The 26,416-nt window shown below is 40.8% G+C and overlaps 1 protein-coding gene across 3 annotated transcripts in view; it reads right to left on the bottom strand.

The window, feature by feature from the left end:
* Nucleotides 1-26,416, bottom strand: part of LOC118399510 (GDNF family receptor alpha-1-like) — a 131,329-nt gene that overhangs the window by 98,082 nt on the left and 6,831 nt on the right. Inside the window, exons 1-3 of one of the 3 annotated variants that reach the window (XM_052475413.1) lie at nucleotides 14,025-15,064; nucleotides 13,067-13,369; nucleotides 11,355-11,438 (exon numbers count right to left, since the gene is read on the bottom strand). In XM_052475413.1, the coding sequence (XP_052331373.1) occupies nucleotides 11,355-11,438; nucleotides 13,067-13,369; nucleotides 14,025-14,064 (427 nt within the window). In that variant the 5' untranslated portion in view covers nucleotides 14,065-15,064. Of the gene's footprint in view, nucleotides 1-11,354; nucleotides 11,439-13,066; nucleotides 13,370-14,024; nucleotides 15,065-26,416 lie in introns of those variants that run through there. The other 2 variants (XM_052475422.1, XM_052475420.1) reach the window with 2 other exon arrangements.

The following is a 26,416-nucleotide window of genomic DNA, read 5'->3' on the forward strand; positions in this document are numbered from 1 at the left end:
TAGATCTAAACCCAACAAAATAAGAAACGCCCTCTCACTGTCAACTGCATTTATATTTGTAAATATTTGCATGAACATAACAACATTCAACAACTGAGACATAAACTGAACAAGTTCCACAGACATGTGACGAACAGAAATGTCCCTGAACAAAGGGGGTTCAAAATCAAAAGTAAAAGTCAGTATCTGGTGTGGCCACCAGCTGCATTAAGTACTGCAGTGCATCTCCTCACCATGGACTCCATCAGATTTTCCAGTTCTTGCTGTGAGATGTTAACCACTCTTCCACCAAGGCACACGCAAGTTCCCGGACATTTATGGGGAGGATGGCCCTAGCCCTCACCCTCAAATCCAACAGGTCCCAGATGTGCTCAATGGGATTGAGATGCGGGTTCATCGCTCGCCCTGACATTCCTGTTTTGCAGGAAATCACGCACAGAATGAGCAGTATGGCTGGTGGCATTGTCATGCTGGAGGGTCATGTCAGGATGAGCCTGCAGGAAGGGTACCACATGAGGGAGGAGGATGTCTTCCCTGTAACGCACAGCTTTGAGATTGCCTGCAATGACAACAAGCTCAGTCCGATGATGCTGTGACATACCGCCCCAGACCATGACGGACCCTCCACCTCCAAATCAATCCCTCTCCAGAGTACAGGCCTCGGTGTAACGCTCATTCCTTTGACGATAAACACGAATCCGACCATCACCCTGGTGAGACAAAACTGTGACTCATCAGTGTAGAGGACTTTTTGCCAGTCCTGTCTGGTCCAGCGACGGTGGGTTCGTGCCCATAGGCGACGTTGTTGCCGGTGATGTCTGGTGAGGTCCTGCCTTACAACAGGCCTACAAAGCCTTGCATGGTGTTTTGTGTAGGTAGAAGGAATAATGGGGCATTGTCTGTGTCATATTTTGCTGATTGTAAAAACAAATGTGAATAAATATATTGTTAAAAAAGGAGAAAAGATTCAACCAAAAAGACCAGAGAGGTTTTGCAATGTCTCGCAAAGAAGGGCACCTATTGGTAAAAAAAGTGGTCTAAGGCACTGCGTCGCAGTGCTAGCTGTACCACTAGAGATCCTGGTTCGAGTCCAGGCTCTGTCGCAGCCAGCCATGACCGGGAGACCCATGGGGCGGTGTTCAATTGGCCCCACGTCGTCCGGGTTAGGGGAGAGTTTGGCCTGCAGGGATGTTCTTGTCTCATTGCACACTAGTGACTCCTGTGGCGGGCCGGGTGCAATGCACGCTGACACGGTTGCCAGGTGTACGGTGTTTCCTCCGACAAATTGGTGTGGCGGACATTGTGTCAAGAAGCAGTGTGGCTAGGCTGGGTTGTGTTTCGGAGGACGCATGGCTCTCGACCTTCGCCTCTCCATACGGGAATTGCAGTGATGGGACAAGACTGTAACTACCAATTGGATACCACGAAGTTGGGAGAAAAAGGGTAACAACAAAAAAAGGCAGACATTGAATATCCCTTTGAGCATGGTGAAGTTATTAATTACACTTTGGATGGTGTATCAGTACACCTAGTCACTACAAAGAAACAGACGTCCTTCCTAACCCAGAGAGGAAGCAAACAGCTTAGGGATTTCACCATGATGCCAATGGTGACTTTGAAACAGTTACAGAGTTTAATGGCTGTGATAGGAGAAAACTGAGGATGGGTCAACAACATTGTAGTTACTCCACAATACTAACCTAAATTACAGAGGGAAAACAAGGAGTCCTGTACAGAATAAAAATATTCCAAAGCATCTTGTTTGCAATAAGGCAATAAAGTAACTGCAAAGAACGTGGCCAAAAAATGTACTTTATGTCCTGAATAGAGGTTGTTAAGTTTGGGGCAAATCCAACACAACACGTTACTGAGTACCACGCTCCATACCTTCAAGCATAGTGGTGGCTGCATCATGTTATGGGTATGCTTGTCATCGGCAAGGACTAGGAAGATTTTGGGGGATAAAAAGAAACATAGAGCTAAGCAAAGGCAAAATACTAAAGGAAAACTTGGTTCAGTTTGCTTTCCAACAGACACTGGGAGACCAATTCACCTTTCAGCATGACAACAACCTAAAACACAAGGCAAATATACACTGGATTTTCATACCAAGACAACATAGAATGTTCCTGAGTAGCAGAGTTACAGTTTTGACTTAAATCGGCTTGACAATCTATGGCAAAACTTGAAAATGGCTGTCTAGAAATTATCAACCACCAACTTGACAGAGCTTGTAAAATTATTTTAAGAATAATGTGCAAACATTGTACAATCCAGGTGTGTAATAGAATATTTAATCAGTGATGAAAGGGATCTTTGCAAGAGGGAGGGAATATGATTTCATTGGTCCTCAACTCACAGCTCAGATACTTCATTCAGGATAAGTGGAGTTACTCCTGAGTTAGCCTGACCCAGAGCAGGTTAGTACTGAGGGATTCATTGCCATAGAAATGTACCTGGCTAAAAGGTGAGCCACATTTGTGTGACCGGTTATCCCAAGTTGAACTCAGAGTTGACCAAAGTTACCTCGCTAACTCCTCGAACCTGATTTGTAGTATAGGATTCAGGAGGACAGGGGGATGTTTACTGCAATTTATACTTTCAACAAAAGTAAGACATGTATGGATAACATCCACAGTATTTAGCCTACAAATGCCAGCTCACGATTGTCTGGTAATTTGGTAAGTATACATTCAAATGATCAATTTACACGAACTAAACCCAAATGGAAGATCTGAAGATGTCACACCCTGATCTGTTTCACCTGTCTTTGTGCTTGTCTCCACACCCCTCCAGGTGTAGCCCATCTTCCCCATTATCCGATATGTATTTATACCTGTGTTCGTTTTGTTTGTGAAGCCTACCAGCGTTTGTTCCCCTGCTCCTGCCTGTTTCTTGCTCCGGTTTCCTTGTCCTTCCCGGTTTTGACCATTCTGCCTGGCCTGACCCTGAGACTGCCTGCCATTCTGTACCTTACCCTACCTTACTGGATTATTGACCCCTGCCTGGCCTGACCCTGAGACTACCTGCCATTCTGAACCTTACCCTACCTTACTGGATTATTGACCCCTGGCTGCCCTGACCCTGAGCCTGCCTGCCATTCTGTACCTTACCCTACCTTACTGGATTATTAACCCCTGGCTGCCCTGACCCTGAGCCTGCCTGCCATTCTGTACCTTACCCTACCTTACTGGATTATTGACCCCTGGCTGCCCTGACCCTGAGCCTGCCTGCCATTCTGTACCTTACCCTACCTTACTGGATTATTGACCCCTGGCTGCCCTGACCCTGAGCCTGCCTGCCATTCTGTACCTTACCCTACCTTACTGGATTATTGACCCCTGGCTGCCCTGACCCTGAGCCTGCCTGCCATTCTGTATTTTACCCTACCTTACTGGATTATTGACCCCTGGCTGCCCTGACCCTGAGCCTGCTTGCCATTCTGTACCTTACCCTACCTTACTGGATTATTGACCCCTGGCTGCCCTGACCCTGAGCCTGCCTGCCATTCTGTACCTTACCCTACCTTACTGGATTATTGACCCCTGGCTGCCCTGACCCTGAGCCTGCCTGCCATTCTGTACCTTACCCTACCTTACTGGATTATTGACCCCTGGCTGCCCTGACCCTGAGCCTGCCTGCCATTCTGTACCTTACCCTACCTTACTGGATTATTGACCCCTGGCTGCCCTGACCCTGAGCCTACCTGCCATTCTGTACCTTACCCTACCTTACTGGATTATTGACCCCTGGCTGCCCTGACCCTGAGACTACCTGCCATTCTGAACCCTTTGCACCATCTCTGGGTTAATGACCCCTGCCTGCCTTTGACCTGTCATTTCCCTGTTTAAGGGAAAACAGGCAGGAGCAGGGGAACAAATGCTGGTGGGTTTCACGAACAAAACAAAACTAATCAACTGGCCATCCCCCTTTGTTTTTACACTGTTGCTACTCACTGTCTATTATCTATGCATAGTCACTTTACAAATTACCTTGAATAACTTGTACCCCCGCACATTGACATTGACATTGACATTGACATTGACATTGACTTGGTACCCTCTGTATGTAGCCTCATTATTGTTATGTACATTTATTGTGTTACTTTTTGATTGATTAGATTTTTTTACTTTAGTTTATTGAGTAAATATTTTATTAATTATATTTATTGAACTGCATTGTTCGTTAAGGGCTTGTAAGTAAGCATTCCATGGTAATGTCTACACCTGTTGTAACAAATAACATTTTATTTCGGATTTGGAAATTAGAATGTGAAAAATTTGAATCTATGTATCAATGCCCTCATTTAACATACTTGAGACCAAGAATGGCACAAAGCCAAAAACAGCTGGATACCGGAGACATATATTTTCATGGACGTTTTCAAGGAAAGTTTCTTGACTAAAACTGTTATTAAAAGGGGGGGGGGAGTGGTCTCTCGAGACAAGTGCTGCAGCACAAATGCTCTGTACAGTCAAAAGACTACTAATATTACCAGCCATAACTGTATTGTTAGGGGATTGGAAAAAAACACAATAAGTCAATGGGAAATATCATTATACTCATGGTAATGTAATTCTTTTTAGGGCAATATCGGTCGAAATATTACAAATAGGGAGGTTCAAGATCCTCGTAAGACATCACATTAAAATGGAGGGATGTATTGCAAAAGAAATTGCAAAATGGCATTATACTGGGAAAGTTGGGTTACTGTGGATGAAAATCCAGCACTTGCAGAAAGAGTAAATTAGGACTACATATATAATATTTAACTACCTGTACCGTACATGTGAGCGAAGTAGCGTCAAAGTATTGTTGTCCGTTACTTTACTCCAATCAGGAGAGGGGTGTTAGAGTTGACTTTTCTTTTTATAAATAAAAAATAAGGGGTTTAGAATTGATGCAAACAATTAAATTGATAGAACTCACAATCTTTCTCCAAAATTAAAGCTGATCTACCACTAAAAACAAAACATTAACACATGATTAAAAGAGTCACAGACACACAGACAAACCCTCTTGGAAAAAAACAAACAAACAGCTAAAAAGGGTTAAACATCTACATGTACACTATATATACAAAAGTATGTGGACACCCCGTCAAATTGGAACGTGGAAACGCGTTCTCTGGAGTGATGAATCACGCTTCCCCATCTGGCAGTCTGACGGATGGATCTGGGTTTGGCGGATGACAGGAGAACGCTACCTGCCGAATGCATAGTGCCAACTGTAAAGTTTGATGGAGGAGGAATAATGGTCTGGGGCTGTTTTTCATAGTTCAGACTAAGCCCCTTAGTTCCAGTTTAGGGAATGTTAACGCTATAGCATATAATGTAGACTATTGTAGACTATTCTGTGCTTCCAACCTTGTGGCAACAGTTTGGGGAAGGCCCTTTCCTGTTTCAGCATGACAATGCCCCCGTGCACGAAGCGAGGTCCACACAGAAATGGTTTGTCGAAATGGTTTGTCGTGTGGAATAACTTGACTGACCTCAACCACATCGAACTCCTTTGGGATGAATTGGAATGCTGACTGTGAGCCAGGCTTAATCGCCCAACATCAGTGCCCGACCACACTAATGTTCTTGTGGTTGCATGGAAGCAAGTCCCTGCAGAAATGTTCCGACATCTAGTGGAAAGCCTTCCCAGAAGAGTGGAGGCTGTTATAGCAGCAAAGGGGGGACCAACTCCATATTGATGCACGTGATTTTGGTATGAAATATTCGACAAGCAGGTGTCCACACACTTTTAGTAATGTACTGTATGTACTTAAAGGTCTTGCCCATCCAAGAAAAGTATCCTATGATAGAGTATGTACGCCTTTGCATAATAATCAATTGAATCCTAACCAATGAAAAAAAATAATATTGTACCAAACAACTACAATAGACCTTTTTTTGTATGAAGCCAGTGAATATTTCATCAAACATGGTTACTCACGACATCTATCTGACTTTATACTGACACCTCACTGTTTGCAGTATGGATAATTGGCATGCATCTGGGCAGAAAAGCAATAGATGTAGCTGGCACATGTGGCGCCCCTGCTGATTCGAGCTGTCAGGAGCGTTGATTAACTGTGATGAATCACTCTCCCACTTTATATCCAATCAGAAACCTCCCAGGAGGACTCCATTCTGGTCACCTTTAACTAAATTATTTTTTGGCTGCATAGAGCTAGCGGCAGGGACAAGGCTGCAACCTGATGCTGCTGTTAGCATTATTCTGCCATTAAGCTGCAGCTGTGAGAGTAATGTCTGGAACGGTGTCTGTGTATTAAGCAGCTAAAGCCCCTCGACCTGTGGCTAAATCCTCCGTGTGACTTGGAAGGACAGCTATGGACTTTTGAATGAAAGTCAAACAGACAGACAACAACAGACATCCAGGAAGTTATGTGGTATTTTAAGGAGTATTAAAAATGTTTATTGAGATCTAATATTATAATCAGTCCCTACAGCAGCGTTCCCCAAACTAGGATTCGCCTGATTTGGAAATGGGGTCGCAAGAGAAACTTGTTCTTGGTTTATAGAACCGAATCGTTAAGTCCATAACTTCCGGTAGCCACTAGATGCGGTTGTAAAAAACTGAGCGGTTTCTGTGGCTTTTTAACAGTTTCATCTACTGAAAGATAAGACTCTGAGGATCACATCCATGTCTTGTGTTTCCCTCTACAATGCCCACAAGGACTCATTAGAACAGAGTGGGCAAGACCAGGCACTTAATCAGACTGGGGGGAAAGGAACATTATCAATGAGGATGTTCTTTTCTACACAGAAGGTCACACAAAATGATTGCCTGTGTATCTTTTGAACTTCCCAATACCTTTCTGATACATTTCAGTCACTTCAACACATACTTCTTTAAGATTGAAATATTGTCCAAAAATGCTGCCAGATGGATTTGTAATAGACTGTCATAGCCCCAATTAAACGAGTAAACATTGGCTATTGATTACATCACATTCTTTACATGGTGGGGTCATGGTGCAAACATTTTTGGGAACCCCTGCCCTACATCTTCTAAGACGGACAATGAGAGTGGAGGAGTCAAGACAACCCTGTGGAGAGTCCCGACTCCTCCAGACCGATGTGCATTGTGGAACCGTATACCTGAGCTCCAGCAACATAGGGATTATCCTTTGATCCAGTCCAACAGAAGAGCTCGGGCGAAAAAAACAAATCAATAGTTTTTTGTACTCACAGCCTCAGGTTTCTATTTTAACATGCCTGGCTATTGATTAGCTTTCAGATGAGAAGTCTCCCTACGACATTACACTCTAGGTGGATTTGGGAGTCTTTAGCGGAACAAAAAATCCTTGTAAAGTAGGAAGGAGGCAGCAAGGGAATGTTAACATAGAACACCTATCTCAGTCAGTGCTCACTGAGGAGGCTGAGGCCACAACTCTAACAGATAAGAGTACAGCTGTACCCCAACATCAAAGGCCCAGGCTTGGCCTGTGATTGACACATCCTGACACAAACAGCCAGACGGGGGAAATGGAGCTGCTTTATCAAAGTAGCCATTTTAATGACATTTGTTTGTCAGGTGGCTGAAGGAATATTGATATGGAAATGTTACCATCAAAGACATCTCCTTTTTATATTCTCTTTCTCTCACACAAACATTTTCAGTTGGGGAAAGTACAGAGAGTCAAACACCAAAGCAATAACATTGAGAGTGGTTTTGGTTGGTTGGTGGAATCTAGGGTTGGAGCTGTCGTAATACTTCTCCCAACACATCAGAAAGTGCAGAGGTACTCTTGAGTCCAAACAACACAAATACTGTTCTCCCCCATTCCTCTCCCTCCTCTCACTCTATAAGAACCCAAGTGGCAGTCTGTCCTCATTCACCGCTGGACTCCGAGTTCATTATAAGAGTGGCATTCCAACAGCAGTGAGCTGTGTTGACAGGCTCTCAGCATCGGTGCTGTGTGGTCCGTCTGCAAGGTTGGGACTACATGGGTTTTCACACATACACAGCTCAAAGACTTCAGAGAGAATCCTTTAAATGCTTTAAATGCCACTTTTGCATGTTTATGTGCTGACCTCATAATCAGCATCATGATCTGTCATCAGCTTAAACCACAAAAACATAATGGGGAAAGGTCATCTACAGGTTTTAGAAAAGAATGGAGTGATGTAGAAACTCATCTTTATTCATAGTAGCACTTCCCAGATGTCCTTATCCTTTTTTCACCGCTACCTCATCATATAGGCAATTTCAGTCCAGCCAGCCCATGCTGCACAGAAGACTCTGTTTTACATTTTGTGTCACATTTTACCATGGGTTTCATTTTTCTTATTGGTGCACTGAACAGTAAATGACAATTGGCTGACATTTAAAAGGGGCTTTATCTACAGAGTGATTGTACCATAGCTATATCTCTGTGGCGATAAGCCAGACCATTTTGAAAATTTCTCCCATTTCCTCAGTTTAAAGCTACAGTACATCAACAACTCCTTTTGGTTTAGACTTTGAAGAGTTAACCTCCAATGTTATTCCACTCATACAGCAAACAAGCATTTTATTATTATAGTTCTAAAAATCGAGGGGGGAAAAATATTTACATTGGTCAGTATGAGAGGCTCCAGACCAGTGAGTGTTCAACACTGTGGTAATATGAAACTGTGCTGTGTATTCATCCATTTCCTCCACTGCTTGCCTCTTCAGCAGGGGCAAATGGTCTGGGAGTAATGCAAGTCCACTTGAATCTAGGAGAAATGGGCTCTCACTGCCTTCTCTATGCATCAGTGTATCACAAGATGGCAAACTGGTGGGCGGAAAAGGAACAATTTTATTGAATTCTCTTCCTCTATTCTCCATTACGTTCTTGCTTACGTGCACACACATGCAAACGCACACAAAGGAATGCACAAAATTAATTCAATGATCTGGTACTTCATCCATGAGCAGGTGCACTGTGGTGAACTCTGCATGTAATTGAACGATGTGTGACTGTGTGAGTAAACCATTTACTTTCAAACATATTTAAAGAAGGGCACATCCCTTGAATGAGATGACTCACCATGTCTGTCTTATGACAGCAGTTACGGCTTTTGTGACCATTGACACAGGAACTACTCCAAACTTAGTATGTTTCACCTATACCCTAGCCTGGCGCACAGGCAACAGCATGACACTTCTTGATAGTGAGAAGCAATGAGCTCTGCAGACAGTGGAAGCCCAGAAGCATTCAATGAGCCATTTAATAGAGTGAAACAGACATCAATATAGGTAGTTCCCACTGAAAGAGACTTAGGGTTTCTATGACGAAATGGAGGGGGAAATAAACAAGATGCACCGCTTGTATTAAAAGAAGAAGTAGAAAAATACAAAACTCAGCTCCATCAAAGAATCATGTTGTGGTCTCTGAAGTTATACATTTGCAATCTGCAGATTTAATTTGTGTTTCAAGATTTTGTAACTTTTTTGAGCTCATAGTATTCTCAATGTGAATTAAATGGCAAATGTAGATCACATCAAAATGTGATGATACGTTCTGTTCCTGGGATGTACACTCTCTCATGTGGCAACTTCCACCACATTAAGAGACTGATTTACTCATACTTCAAAGTGACTCACCCTGACTCATCGTACGGCTAAAAGCATTCTATCTGCCCTGAGAAAATATTTGAAAATAATTAAATTAAACTTAGAACTGTGTGCTGTGCACAAACTTGTGTGTGTGTATGTGTGCATATGTGTGTGTGTGTGTGTGTGTGTGTGTGTGTGTGTGTGTGTGTGTGTGTGTGTGTGTGTGTGTGTGTGTGTGTGTGTGTGTGTGTGTGTGTGTGTGTGTGTGTGTGTGTGTGTGTGTGTGTGTGTGTGTTCATGCAATCAGGCTCAGTGCTCTCCACATCCTCCTCACACATTTCTGCTGCTGTTCTAATACTATTCTATTATTTTCTCTTAATAACAATTAAGGACACCCAGTGTTCTTTAAGGCAGCTGTGTACCTTATAAGCTTCACTGATATTGTTCCAGCTTTATGTCTGGTTTAGTCCTTCGGAGGCCTACAGTACCCAGAGTAGAGGTGGGGACTGTAGGGCCTGGGGGTGTGTAGGAAAGATCAGGAATAAACCTCACTATAATCAGGAGGGTGCATAGGAGAATGCCCAGAGTGTCACTGGAGATTATTAGGCTCAGGTCCCAAGCAGGGGCCTATTACAGATTCATTACATCTCACAATGCCTCCCTTTGTTCCTTACTATGAATCAGTCGGCTGATCTATGAGTCCTCTAAGCCTTACTGAGACAGCCATGTTATAGGGCTGCCTGGGAGTAGGGGTTGTGAGAGGCACTGTGTTGACCTAAACCTCTCTGACACCCGTCCTGTCTCCCCTCTCACCCTTATTGTCTCCTTCTCACCCTGCCTGGCCCATAAATCTCTCATGATGAGGTGGAATGGATGATCTGTGAGACCTGTCGCTAAGAAAGAAATGTGCAACCGTCAATCAACATAAAGAGCTTTTCAAAAGGGAATAAGAAGCACCTTCAGATTCTGAGAGCTTTCTCATAAATCTCTCAGGTTCTGGAAGCTCAGAGCGGAAAATGTCTGGGGCTGTTAATATGAACTATGCTCCTAATATGAACTATGCTCCTAGGCGACAAATGGAGCATTGACGTTTGGCTGTATTCTAACTAACATATACAATGGATTTTGAGCCATTTCCACTTTTCTGAAATTGGAGTCATTGTTCTGGAAACGTTATTTGGATGTCTCTTATTTGCCCAAGCACTCTTCAGGTTTCTGCTGTTTATGTCTCTATCACAATTGATGACAAAATTGTCCCATTTCAATGTGCTTATTAAACTAATCTCAGACTCTCTTATTCCCCATCACTAGCCACACAATATGCCACCTCACGCGCACTGGATGGGAGTTCCTCATAACAAAGACCAAGGCATCAATGGACTGCGCCTATGTGATCGAAAATAAGGGAGAATATTGCCATCTAGAGGCGGCTCATAAACTACCAATGCGCAGATCGAATTGTTGACAACGATGTGCGATTTAAACACAGGATGTATGATTTAAACACAGCCCAATAATCTATGCTCCAACGTGACGCATTTTTGTCATTTTACCAACTCCACACCACCACACTGTGTTGAGCTCTCATTGGACACTCAGAACTATAGATCTCCATGCAAGATCACTTACAATGGGCATGCATTTCATTGGGGCGAAATAGGGAAAGTGTGAGGATTGTAAAAATGTTGAAACACAATTCCACTAAGAACATGCACAGCCAGCATTTAATCTGTATACTTTCACAAAGAAGCCAGGCGTCCATCCATGAACTTCGTAATAAGTGGCACAATCGTAAACTCTTAATAAATCCATGTCCTTACCTGAAATAATGGGGGCCAGTCGGAACATGTCAGACAGCCGGCTATTCATGGTCTCGTAAGGGGAGTCCTCCAGGAAATCGTTCCCTGAAAGGAATAATGAAATACAATGTGATTTTTAACATACTCCTGCAGTCTTAATAGGCATGTAAATGTTGCAGACAAACAGATACACTGAGAAAAAAAACACAACATGTAAAGTGCTTTCTCTCAAATGTTGTGCACAAATTTACTTACATCCCTGTTAGTGAGCAATTCTCCTTTGCCAATATAATCCATCCATTAAACAGCATGATCATTACACAGGTGCACCTTGTGCTGGGGACAATAAAAGGCTATTCTAAAATGTGCAGTTTTGTCACACAACACATTACCACAGATGTCTCAGATTTGAGGGACAATCTAATTGGCATGCTGACTGCAGGAATGTCCACCAGAGCTGTTGACAGATAATTTAATATTCTGAAACAAAGCTGAAAATGTTCCTGTTCTTCCATGGCCTGCATACTCACCAGACATGTCACCCATTGAGCATGTTTGGGATGCTCTGAATTTACATGAGTGTTCCAGTTCCCGCCAATATCCAGCAACTGCGCACAGCAATTGAAGAGGAGTGGGACAACATTCCACAGGCCACAATCAACAGCCTGATCAACTCAATGCGAAGGAGATTGGTCGCGCTTGCATGAGGCAAATGGTGGTCACACCAGATACTGACTGGTTTTCAGATCCACATCCCTATTATTCCCAGTTATGTGAAATCTATAGCTTAGGGCCTAATGAATGTATTTCAATTGACTGATTTCCTTATATGAATTGTAACTCAGTAAAATCTTTGAAATTGTTGCATGTTGCGTTTATATTTTTGTCCAGTATAGCTAGATAGAACGATTTCATTTAAAGAGCATGCACATGGGTTATTGTTTTCACTAAATGTTTGTGAGCTACCATGGGCTGTGTTTAGACACTAATTGATATTTTGACCTATCAGATCAGCTCTGAAAAAGATCTGATGTGAAAAGATCTGATCTGATTGATCAAAAGACCAGTTGGTGAAAAAAAATATCAGAATTGGGCTGCCTGTCTAACAGTTACCTTTACACAGACAGCCAAATTCCGATATTTTTTCCACTAATTGGTATTTTGATCAATCACTTCAGATCTTTTCACATCAGATATTCTTCAGAGCTGATTGGTAAAAGGATCAATTAGTGAAAAAAAGATCAGAATTGGTCTGCTTGTGTAAACACAGCCTAAAACAGCCATGCAAATACACATGGGATGGGTATCTGGGTCAGTCAATGTCCATGCTGCCCAACAACTCATTAGCCTACAGTTGATTAGGTATAGTGGTCAGTTGCACAACTGAGATCCCATTCTGCCCCACTGGCCACTGGGATTAAGCAGTACACTTTTTTGTATATGATCAACTCCAAGATAATGAGTGCAAAGTGCCTTTACACTCAATTCATTCCAAGAGATGTCTTAAGGATATTACCTTTCCCAGTATGCACTGGCGGGAAAGTTCACATACCTAATAATATGGTGTTTTCTTACTGAATCGGTTTTTACTTTAGCAGTTTACATGGTCCAGTAATACATTAGGCCTAATCATACAGCAGGTCTGGGATTTAAAAAAGATATATTAATGTATAGACTTCTGACAATTATTGTGTGCTTGCTGTGTTGTAGCTAACTGTAATGATAGTGCATACCTTGCAAAGTCTGATAGATTCCCCAATAGATGCGAAGGCAGTTCTTCTCTTTCTTCATGCCCCTTTTACACCTGCAGTTGTACAGGGGGCTCTGCTTGACTGCGTCTATGGCACTCCGACATTCGTCCTGCGCCTCCAGTCCAGCCACCATGCTAAAGTTTCTCTCCTTCCCTCCAGCAACGCACTGTCTCATTGTCCGATACTTGGTACTGCATCCTTGCTCCTTCATACACTGCTCACTCGCCTTGACACAATCGAGGCGGTTGGGACCAGAAAGAGCATTCTCCTGGGCATACAAAACATCTGTGGAGAGAATAAATAATTATAGGCTAATAATAATAATCATGTTTCTGTCGTGTATATGTTAAATATTGTAGACAATACGCGATTTGGTCTCAATAAATATTCAGAGATTAAACTAAATTAAAGCAGTTTTAGATATTGAAATATTGAATTTTTTTTTTACGCAACTCCAAACAATTAAGGTGACAATAACAACAACACAAACATCTCCATAGACTACTAGTCAAATACTAGCGTCCAATGCATTTCATAGCCTATCAATTTGTGCAACAAAAAATAAACAAGTAAATGATAAGTAAAGTTATTAAATATGACGTACATGTTTTTGCAACGTCGGCTGTAACAAGGGTAGGCCTATATAGGTTATGATAATGAATTGTCACGGTCTTTAGTTGTGTCTAGTTCAGAATTAGAACTCAATTCACTTCGATTAGTATACATGAGCTCGTAATTGACTTTTCACTAGTCTTTGGGCATGACACGCACTTGGATGGCCCATTTCGCTCCATAACGAGCACCAATTTTGCTATTTATTTAACTCAGCTGGCCTCTAACTGATTATCATTGTCAATTTACAAAAGTAGATGATATACTGTATGTTTACACTAGGCATTTGTAGTGTATATTAATCATAGGCCTTGAAACTAAAACTTACCTAAAAGAGGCAGAACGACATAAAGAGTGACGAAGATCATTTCGTATCTATCCGTGCGATGCCTTGTTACAATGGAATTGATAGAACGTTTAGAAAAAAAACTTCGTGCTTTTATTCCAATCTATTCAAATCCATTGAAAACATCGGGGCATGAGGTCCGACATTCGGAACACATCCAGCTGACTTCATGCGTAAAACATTCCAACCCAAAAGTACTCCAATTTTGCGGCAGGCAACCGAAACCATCAACCACAGAATGATTTTCTTTCCGTGTAAAAACTAAACAAAAGACAACGATAAGATATCATAAGGAGACAAAACGAACGGGCCAGAGTGCTCTCGGAACTCCAGCTCGTAGGATGCCCGCGTGTGTCTGAGCGCGCGATGATGCTGTGCTCAATAGTGCAGTGACCACAGCCTGGCAGCAGCAGCAAGACAGAGGAACATTTCAACGTGGATTTCGGTGATGACAATTAGATACATTTTGTTATTAAACTTTTTCAGGCACATTTTCTTTCTGCAGTTGGCATACAGTGTTGATGTGTGGATAAATAAATGCGATTGTAAGCTATTGTCTGTGCGCAATAAATGAATTGCACACATGACACGAACTGTAGGCTTTTTTTTGTACACTCTATCCTAAAACAGTCTATGACACTATTTCCAATAGCTGTTATTGTTATTCTGCGCTCAATTTAATAAAAAATAACCTAGTGTCTTGATTAATTTCTTAGGACTAGACTTCTCCACTACAATCTTCAATATTCCATTATTCTTGGGGTCACAGAGTTCATGGGTTCAACATTTAAACGTAAAAAATATGTTATGGGAATATCCCAAGTCAAAACCAAAGCTACTATCGCCGATCAAAACGCCACAGTAATTTTAGCGACATGCTCTACAATATTGCATTTTTTGGTGGACGTGTGCATTTTCTAACCAATTCGATGAAAGCCTGTGTTTGTTCCCTTTTCCACATTGAAAATCGAATCAGATCGTCTCGTATCAATGCTGCCGTATGCGCATGCACGATGCGCGTTCGCCACCCATATGGAACGTGGAAAGAAAAATGAGACGGAGCCTAAATAGTCTATATGCTGTGCTGCTCACAGGACCAACGATACACTAGGCATTCCATAATTGGAGAACAGTGTGGAGCCGTCAGTGCAGCCAGTCAATCCACTGTTGACATCGAGTTGCCTATAAAATGGTGAGCATGGGTGAATATCGCCATCTGTTGGTTTAAAAAAAAAACTCAAAATGCACCAGATTGTAAATAATGCCATCACTATGCCGAGCCCTAGACGTGGCTAATGTAAAATGAAACTAGGCTATTCAAATCAAGGCTATTCAAATAATTCAAATGGAGTGGTTTATGATCATTAAAATGTTAACATTTCATTAGGCCTATTAGGTTCATTTGACATACTTTTCCATATTAGATGTTTTTAACTGTGGGCATTGAATAACAACGAGATAGGCATTCCATGAATAAGTGAGACATAATCCATGCCATATTGGACCGAATCAACCAACAACAAATGCTCCCCTCAACTTCACTATATCAACTGGACTGAATCCTTTAATACACAAATGGGAAGCTGAGAGACCAGAGCCATAAGCATTGATACAGATAGTGTGAAAGAATAGACAAGGTGTCCTCAAGGCCAAGCGAGATGTCAGGAATTGGCACTGCCTGGACAACAGTCTTCAGGTGGAGTCAGGTGTTTTTACAGCAATGTAATAATGTTCAGCAGTTGACTCTAATATCTAGGCCTAAAAACGAATCCAGAAAAATAAGAAAATAAGAAAAACCTAGATCTGATACACTAATATGCAATTACATTAATAAATGAATAAGCATAGAAAAAATGACTTAATCAACTCTTATGGCACAGAGACTGATTGATGAGGGGTTGGGTTAAATGCGGAAGACACATTTCAGTTGAATGCATTCAGTTGACTGACGAGTTATCCCCCCTTTCCCTTTGATGTCACCTAAATGATCTCACTAAAACGAATACGGAGAAACTAAACCACTGAGCCAAAATTGGCGCCTCCAAACTGGGCTTTAATGGGCACCAATCAGGTGCGTTGCCTACCTTTAGGACCTGAAGTACAACATGCATAACTATTAACTGACCATGTAAACTGCTGAAAAAAGTTTCATAAACCAAATGATTGTCTGAGAGTAGGCTAGGCTTAGATGACAGTTTAACAAACACAGAAGCGAACTAAGTGCTCATATGCCTATCTTCTTGTAGGCCTATTACTTACAAAGTGACATTGGGGATTTTGTAACAAATAGGCTATTAGGGTAATTCTACAGCACAATAGCAACATACATTTGGCAAATGCATAAAGGGGAACATACGTAGGCCTAATGTGCAAAACCTCAAAGGTCAATGAAAGTCAAAATAATTGGCTTTTTCAATGGGAGCTTTCAAATTAAGCCTATAGTTTGTTCAGATAAAATGTAATCTGTGTCCTCCTTGAGCAAATTACAACCCAGCTAGCACATCTGGTTCCTTCGAAGTTGTGGGAACATACATTTCCTCACCATGTGTTTCCTGACCAGTAAAACTGAACTTTTTTGAAAATGTTCTGAGAACAGAAGTGATGAGTTCATCTGTTCTGGGAACGTTCATTTTTAGGTTGCAGAGAGATACTGAGAACGTTTTACTATGGTTCCCTAAAAGTTTTCCTGGGAGGTTTTATTAATGTTTGAAGGTAAGTAAATAGCATTCTGAGAACATGTTTCAAGTGTTTTGAACTACAAGCACAGATAAGACACATTGCTTAAGCACTAATCATGCAAACACATTTATTTTTTTATTGTGGCTTGGCATCATATAGATTCAAACCTATGAAATTCTGTTCTCTATCCAGAGAATTAGTCCACTGCGCTACCATGATGGAGCTAGCATGCCATGTTTTTTTTTACTCATACAAAGCTGTTGTTTTTAGTCTATTCAAACAGACCCTATTTCAAAGGAAACAAGCACTCATTAAGATCAGTTGCAGCCAATTAGTGGGTCTGGCCAACACACCTGAACACACTTAGCAAGATAGAGGATAGAGAGAGTTTTGTAGATGGCATGAGGTAGGAATAAATACATTTAATTAGTATAGTAGGGAGGTGTTCATTTTATTTTATATAATTTTGAGATTAGTGAGTGTAGTGTTAGATGGTATGGTATTGTATTTATTTAGTACGTTTTTATTTTTCAAGTAAAGTATAAGGGATTTGTACTCCAGTCTAGTATGTGGCGGTAATGCAACAAATTGGATGCCAACCTCCGTTGAACCTCATAGAAGAAGAAGATAGTTTTGTTGATTCTGAGAAACACAATGTATATGCATTTAAATATCACTCTTAGAGCATTCTTAGAACATTACAAGTGTTCTTGTTTTTTAAAGTTTTCTTAATGTCCTCGTAACAATTTAAGAACATGACTTTAAATAGAACCATGAGGAAACCTATAGGAAACGTTATACTTAAGTACAGATATTCCCACAGAAGAACGTTGTTTCTTCACGTTCTCGAACAATTTGGAAACATTACTTTAAATAGAGCTATGAGGAAACCTTTTGGAAACGTTAAGCTGAAGTACTGAAATTCTCACAGAAGACTGTTGTTTCTTTTTTTTGGGGGGGGGTAGATTCACTTTAATATTGTGGATAGACTGTGGCTTCAATGTCTTTGTCTGCATCATCTCTAATCTCCCATATATATATTTTTGTATTATTATATTACTACAGTTATCTTTTGTTTGTATTTAGTCCCATCCTTCAGGTTCACTCAACCCCTCCCATCTATGTATTTCCTAACAACATTCAGTTTCTATTTGCCATATATTTTTCAGCTGTACTGTGATGTTTTACAAAAGTTCTGGACCTTTCTATTCTCATAGATTCTGGATATTGTAAATTAAAGATCAATATTTTTTTCTAAGAGTATGATTATATTATTAATCAATTGACTATGACTTTTTAAATCACCCAGCAGTGCTATTTGCAGTGTTAGCTCAATGTAAATATTGCAATTCATATCAAATTGTATTTGTCATATGCGCCGAATACAATAGGTGTAGGTAGACCTTACAGTAAAATTCTTACTTACAAGCACTTAACCAACAATGCTTTAAGAAGTTAAGAAACAGTTTTAAAAATAGATAAGTAAGAATTTGAAAATAAAAGAGTACTTAAACTGAAATTGCAATCAACTTTCAATGGCTTGTCAAAAATAGCAATATTTTTAGGGAAGATTTCATTTTCAAATAACCCGAAAGTGAGAGGTTGTATTCTGAATAAAGGGAAAAAGGACATTCTTGAACATGGGGTGAGACATTCTTACTAATCTGCTAGAGAGCCAGTTCGGATTTAAGTATAACTGTTGTATGACTGAAGCTTTTAGTGAGAGGCCTAATGCTTTTAATATTGAATAATTTCTACCCTCCGAATTCACATTGATTATATTAATAGGCACGTTTAATTTTGTCTGGCTTGCCGCTCCAAATAAAATTGAATATTTTCTGCTTATATAATTTTTTAAAAACAAGTCGCTAGGTGTAGGCAAGGCCATAAGCAAATAGGTCAACTGGGATATGACTACAGAGTTAATCAGGGTGATTTTTCAAGAAATGGACAGGTATTTCCATTCCACAGTAGCAAAATCTTATCGAAATATTTGCAAACTTTCTATACAAATGTATTTTAATGAGAATTTCTATCTTTGAGGATATGATTACTGAGCATGTCCACTTCACCATCAGACCATTTTATTGGTAAACTACACTGTAATGTAAAAGTTGGATTTTTGGGGGGATCCAATAAATTATATAGTACACTTATCATAATTTGGTTGTAATCCAGAGGGGTTAAAAAAGTCTAGATCATCTATGAGGCTGTAGAGGGATCCAAATTGTGGATTTAAAAGAAAACGTGAATCATCAGCATACATACCCCTCTGTTTTTAAGCCCTGGAATTATAGGCCCTTGATATTATTGTTACATCTGATTTTAATAGCTAACATTTTGATAGCCATAATAAATAGATATGCTGATAGTGGAGAATCTTGTTTTACTCATCTTGACAGTTTAATACTTTCTGAGAATTAGACGTTATTGACTATTTTACACTTAGGGTTAGTATACTTAACTTTAACCCATTGTATAAGAGATTCTCCAATATTGAAATATTCCGGGCTTTTATACAGTGGGGCAAAAAAGTATTTATTCAGCCACCAATTGTGCAAGTTCTCCCACTTAAAAAGATGAGAGAGGCCTGTCATTTTCATCATAGGTACACTTCAGCTATGACAGACAAAATTAGAATAAATGTTTATTTATTTTTACTCCTTTTCTCTCCCCAATTTTGTGGTATCCAATTGTTTAGTAGCTACTATCTTGTCTCATCGCTACAACTCCCGTACGGGCTCAGAGAGACAAGGGTTGAAAGTCATGCGTCCTCCGATACACAACCCAACCAAGCCGCACTGCTTCTTAACACAGCGCGCAGCCTACCCGGAAGCCAGCCTCAACAATGTGTCGGAGGAAACACCGTGCACCTGGCAACCTTGGTTAGCGTGCACTGCGCCCGGCCCGCCACAGGAGTCGCTGGTGCGCAATGAGACAAGGCAGTACAGCACCATTAACCACTGCGCCACCCGGGAGGCCGAAAACTTATGTTTTTTTGTAAAGTTCCTTAAATGTGCTGAGAATGTTCCAAAGCAAAGCAAATATCACGTTCTGGTAACTTTTGGGAAGGTTGTATGCATAATAAACCCAGGACAACAATGCTCTCACCAAGCTATAATAAACACATGGATATTAGAATGAAATGTGCTAGCTGAAAAGCACATTGAGAGAGTAAAAAATATAGTGTTTATTGTCTGGATAACCTACAGTTGAATTCGGAAGTTTACATACACCTCGGCCAAATACATTTAAACTCAGTTTTTCACAATTCCTGACACTTAATCCTAGTAAAAATTCCCTGTGTTAGGTCAGTTAGGATCACCCCTTTATTTTAAGAATGTGAAATGTCAGAAAAATAGCAGAGAAAATGATTATTTCAGCTTGTATTTCTTTCATCACATTCCCAGTGGGTCAGAAGTTTACATACACTCAATTAGTATTTGGTAGCATTACCTTTAAATTGTTTAATTTGGGTCAAACGTTTCGGGTAGCTTTCCTTCAAGCTTCCCACAATCAGTTTAATTTTGGCCCATTCCTCCTGACAGAGCTGGTGTAACTGAGTCAGGTTTGTAGGCCTCCTTCCTCACACTCTTTTTCAGTTCTGCCCACAAATTTTCTATGGAATTGAGGTCAGGGCTTCGTGATGGCCACTCCAATATATTGACTTTGTTGTCCTTAAGCCATTATGCCACAACTTTGGAAGTATGCTTGGGGTCATTATCCATTTGGAAGACCCATTTGTGACCAAGCTTTAACTTCCTGACTGATCTCTTGATATGTTGCTTCAATATGTTGCTTCCACATCATTTCCATACCTCATGATGCCATCTATTTTGTGAAGTGCACCAGTCCCTCCTGCAGCAAAGCACCAACAAAACATGATGCTGCTTCACGGTTGGGATGGTGTTCATCGGCTTGCAATCCTCACCTTTTTTCCTCCAAACATAACAATGGTCATTATGGCCAAACAGTTCTGTTTTTGTTTCATTAGACCATACTTTTTGCACCAAAGTACATTCAAAGTACATTCATCAGAACGCGTCTCCTTCCTGAGCGGTATGACGGCTGCGTGGTCCCATGGTGTTTATACTTGCGTACTATTGTTTGTACAGATGAATGTAGTACATTCAGGCGTTTGGAAATTGCTGAACCAGACTTGTGGAGGTCCCCAATTTTCTTTCTGAGGTCTTGGCTGATTTCTTTTGATTTTCCCATGATGTCAAGCAAAGAGGCAGTGAGTTTGAAGGTAGGCCTTGAAATACATCCCAAGGTACACCTCCAATTGAACTCCAACTCAAATGATGTCAATTAGCCTATCAGAAGCTTCTAAAGCCATGACATCATTTTCTGGAATTTTCCAAGCTGTTTAAAGGCACAGTCAACTTAGTGTATGTAAACTTCTGACCCACTGGATACAGTGAATTATAAGTGATATAATCTGTCTGTAAACAATTGTTGGAAAAATGACTTGTGTCATGCACGAAGAAGATAACTTCCGACTTCAACTGTTTATAACTTGATGACTTTGTTTATTTTAATCTCAATTTATGAAGGTGAGCAACATCAATCTGGGATTTATGAATTGCCTCAATTAATATTTACTATTAATTTAGCAAATGAATGTCAGAATAATATAGGCTAGTTCTGGTCATATAAACGAGCAGGCATTCACTTAATTAACGTGTTTCTTCATGGCACCGGCTAAAACCATTCATTCCAGCAGTGCTCAGGAGGAAATTGGTTAAGTAAAGTATTAGCCTCTTTAAACCTACTGGTATTTGACAAATCTTGAAGGAGCAAAAAGCACTGAATTAAAGTTGATTGCTGATTGTACTTACAAATGTCAAACAATAATGAGAACTAATAGTTAATTGAAGGAGATCTGATGAATGGAGAGGTCTAGAGAGAACGGCTGCACTGGAACATAGGCTACCCCCTAGACTACCCCATGTCCAAAACTTTTCTGTCGGCCATGTTTGGGTGGGGACATACTGAATTTGACACGTTCCACTATATTAGTATGCCTTCTGTTAAAAGTACACAGACTTCAGGCCAACAAAATGCAACCAGCCTGGACAACGTTGATCAGACCGAGTCCTGCGAAATGCACTTGCACGCTATAGAACACATGCACATTTGTTGGTGGGATTTCTGACTGGATTCTCAACACAATCATCATTTTTTTACTGCTGTCCTGGCTAACCTCATGTTTAATAAATCATTTAAAAGATCATATAGATATTAATTTCTTCCAATAAAGATATGAGTTTGGATACTTTTTAAAAACAAATTCTACGTACCTAACAGCAAATATCAGAGAAAACACCACAATCTCAAGTTAGCTAGTTGTTATTTGTGCAATTTGAGCTAAATTTGTTTATTTTTCATTCAAGAGCGTGACTGGTTGGGTCTGTCCTGAAGTTCACTGTTTCAATATGATTTCCATCAAGGTGGCTATTGCCAGATGTCAAAACAAGATAAAGTAATTGACAGAAATATTGAAATGTGTCTCCAAGGAACTTGATGAAAAGGAATATCTGCTGTTATCATTATGTGTGTGAGAGAGAAAACCTTAAAATGATTAAAGCAGGGTGGGACAATATTGTTAAAGTGACAGAGATAATAACAGACACTTCAGTGAGCAGTGAATGTACAGAGTTGTACATTGAATAGTCAAATAGCTACATGAATTACAGTGTGTTGACAGATTAAGTGCAGTATTGACTCACTTCTAAGAGGTGATCTGTTGTATGATTAAAACCCTTAATCTAGTAGAGGGGCTTCATCAGAGACTGAATGGATCAATTGCAAGTGGCGCTACAAAATCAATTCCTAGTTTCCGCCGGATTACATTAGTATTATTGTAAGAAACCTTTTAACACGCTTGAATTATATGCGGAAGATAGATTCATCAGCCTTTCATAATGTTGAGCTCTTCCTGTACATGTCAAAAAGGAACATAACAAGAATGGTAGTTACAGGGGTCAAATTCAAAGGGTCATTCATTGAGATAAAATGCAATAAGAGCTGAATTATAGGCTGCTGCTGAATATCACATATACCTTGAGTCAATATGCTCCATATTTTTTTATGATTATGCTAAATTGAGCAGCTGTAATAGCATACATTTTTTCACTAGATATCAACCTGCTTTATCATGTCAACAAATGTAATGATAAGGGCAAGATGCATTACAGACTGCATACTAGTTTGTGACCTTTCACTGCAAGTTTGTTTCTGGGAGATACACTTCCACTGGAAATCATGTTCTATTGTGGAGCTGGCTAATACTATGTGCATGATTCTTCAGGTATGACAAAGTGTTTTCAGCACACTATCATAATGAAACAGCTCAAATGTTGTGCCTTTTGTTCCATAGCCTATGTCACTTGCTGAAAAAATTGCTAGCTGGAGCTTGTCTGAGCGGTCGCCTGTGAATGCCTTCACCCGCTAGTACTTAATACTGATAGTTAAGGTTCTGACACACTACAGTCTGAGGTTTATCATATTTTGGTCACCACACACACACACACACACACACACACACACACACACACACACACACACACACACACACACACACACACACACACACACACACACACACACACACACACACACACACACACACACACACACACACACACACACACACACACACACACACACACACACACACACACACACGGTGCTGACAGGCGGGGTTTGAGAGGCCCCTACGTCCTGGCTGCACTTTACATCTGCAGTAGCTACAGGCTGTGGCTTCATCCGAGGAGCAGGTGAACAATCCACTGCTGGCTTGGGCTCCAGGCCAGGAGTGGGAAGGCAGGTGGAGCCTTCGTGGTTGATAGTTCCAGTACAGTCTAAAAAACGGTCCCCAACTTTACGTCCTCATTGGCTGAAGAGGACAAACTCTCTGAGCTTGAGTGGGAGGGGCCTAAGTCCAAATGTCCACTTTTGCACACCGATTGGCTGAAACCAGGTGTCTGTGATAGACAGCTTAGAAGGGGAGAAATCACCCTAACTGGACTTGCCTGGCAAAAGGCATTGCCTTTTTTCACTTGCCTTTCCCAATCATCCATTTGTTGTCATCCAGACAGTAACCTTGTCTGAATACACATGCTTGTGTCCTACATAGTGGGAAAAAAGGGAAAAAGGGAACATTTTGAAAATCAAGTATGATTTCATTAAATGCCCGGATGTCATACTAATTTCGGCTTTGACTACAGCTGATCAATTAGATATGGGGATGTCCTACCGAAATCAACAAATAGAGGCAAACAACGCAAATAGAATGTTTTATTGAATGTGAATTTTCAAAAATCTAGTATGGTTTAAATTCCAGAATATTTGACTAATTTCTTACTTACTTACTGATTTGACTGTCCCCATGGGGAAATTTTGTGGCAGTGTCATGTACACATTTAAAGTGGCGTTTAAATACAAAACAAAATTGACAATACAACTTTCATAACAGTTACCTACCAATAAAACAAATTCTAATAATAATTATAAGAAATATAGAAATAAAACTTTTTTTAAAAGACCAGCCTGCTGGCCAGGCGATAGGAACATTCCCCCGAGCTATTTAGGAGGGATATACAACTGGCACAAATGATTGTCTAGTTCTGTTTTTCCTGCTGAGGGGTGCCCTATACCTGCGCCCTGAGGGGAGTAGTTCAAAGTCCAGGTACAGAAGGTGGCTTGGGTCTAAAATGATTTTGTGAGCCTTACGGAGGGCCCTGACCTTAAAGATCTCATCCAGGCCTGACTGTTTAACTCCAAGTACTTTGCTTGATGTGGTAATAATCCTTCTCAACATATTTCTCTGGCTGACAGTGGCATTGCCAAACCAACAGACAATACAAAAGTTAAAATACTCTCAATAAAATATTTATAAAACAGAGTCAATATAGTACAGTCTACATTAAAAGATCTCAGCCTTTTGAGAAAGTACAGTCTCTGTTGGCTCTTTTTGTAGATCAGGTCTGTACATTTACTCCACTGAAGCTTATTGTCCAAAAGGACACACAGATATTTATATTCCTCTACAATTTTTATATTCTGACCTCTGATAGATGTTGCAGGGGTAGGTGTTGTATGCTTCCTGAAGTCTATGCACATCTCTTTGGTCATGTTGGTATTGAGGACCAAGTGTGATTCCTCACACCACTCTACAAAGTCATCTAGGACCGGGCCATGATGTTCCTCGTCATCATGCAACAGGCTGATCAAGGCGGTGTCATCAGCGAACTTGATGTCTGCTAGTGTCTGTTAGTATGGGAACTAGTACAACTATTAGTGTACAAGATGTACAGGAGTGGAGACAAAACACATCCCTGAGGAGAGCCTGTGTTGGTATTGTGTATATTCGACACGTGGGGACCTATTTTGACTCTCTGTGAGCGTTGACTCAGGAAGTCCAACAGCCACAAAACCAATCTAAGGAGAAGTCCCGAATGAGTCTCTGTGCCAGAATGTAAGGCTGGATTGTGTTGAAGGCAGAAGAAAAGTCAACAAACAGAAACCTGACATGGGATTTGGCACCCTAGATGTCTATAGACCATGTTAAGGAGGGTAAGAATGGCATCATCAACTACTCTGCTAGGCTGATAAGCAAACTGAGATGGGTTGAGAAGCTTCTGGGTGACACTGAGAATATGACTTTTCACAATTTTCTCAAGGCATTTCATTACTAAGGATGTCAAGGCGACAGGGTGGTAGTCATTCAGCGCAGAGGGATTAGATGCTTTAGGAATTGGTATAATTATTACAGTTTTCCACAACACTGACACGTGTTCCTGGTCGAGTGAGGATTTGAAAATGTCTGTAAAAATACCAGCCAGTTGTTCAGCACAGGGCTTTAACACATGTCCACTTATTTTGTCTGGGCCTGGGATTTTGTGTGTTACTTCCCCTAAACATTTTTAAAACATCAGACTGTTGAACAACAACCCTCTCAAACATTTGTAATGATGCTTCCACTTGTTTTACCTCCGACACAAAGTTGTCTGATTCAAATCTTCAGAAGAAAACATTCAGTTCATTAGCCATGTTCTGGCCCTCATATCCCCCAAGGTCAGCACTGGTTTTCCCCCTGCCTATGTGGGGGGCACTAGCCATGGATTTAATCCCTTGCCAGGCCACCCTTGTGTTTCCTGAGGAGAGGGTCCTCTCCACCCTTTGCTTGTATGCCTCCTTGTCCACCAGTATCTGTCTTTTGATCTCACATTGTACTTCTCTAAAAGCCTGTCTGTCTATCACCCTCAGCATAAACTGCCTTCTTCCTATCAAGTAGTGATTTTAGATGTTTTTATACCCAAGGCTTATTGTTAGGGAAGATTCTACAGGTTTTAGTAGTCACAACTGACTCAACACAGATGTTCACATAGTCTGAAATAACATCTGTGAGTTCTTCAAGATCAGAGCTGCTGTCCTCAAATACCGCCCACATAGTACAGTCAATACACCCCTGGAGACCAAATACCTCCCACATAAGTACAGTCAAGATACCTCTGGAGACAAGTGATACTGTTGTCATTCCAGATCTGGACAGTTTTAACTGTGGGTTTCTCCCTCTCCAGGAGCTGACAGTAGGTTGGCCTGAGGTAGACCATATTGTGGTCTGATGTCCCCAGGGGATGTCTGGTGGTGGCAGACAACGAATTTGGGATTGTCCCATAGCACAAATC

Source organism: Oncorhynchus keta, chromosome 2, assembly GCF_023373465.1.
Source record: "Oncorhynchus keta strain PuntledgeMale-10-30-2019 chromosome 2, Oket_V2, whole genome shotgun sequence".
In the NCBI taxonomy this organism is placed as follows: domain Eukaryota; kingdom Metazoa; phylum Chordata; class Actinopteri; order Salmoniformes; family Salmonidae; genus Oncorhynchus; species Oncorhynchus keta.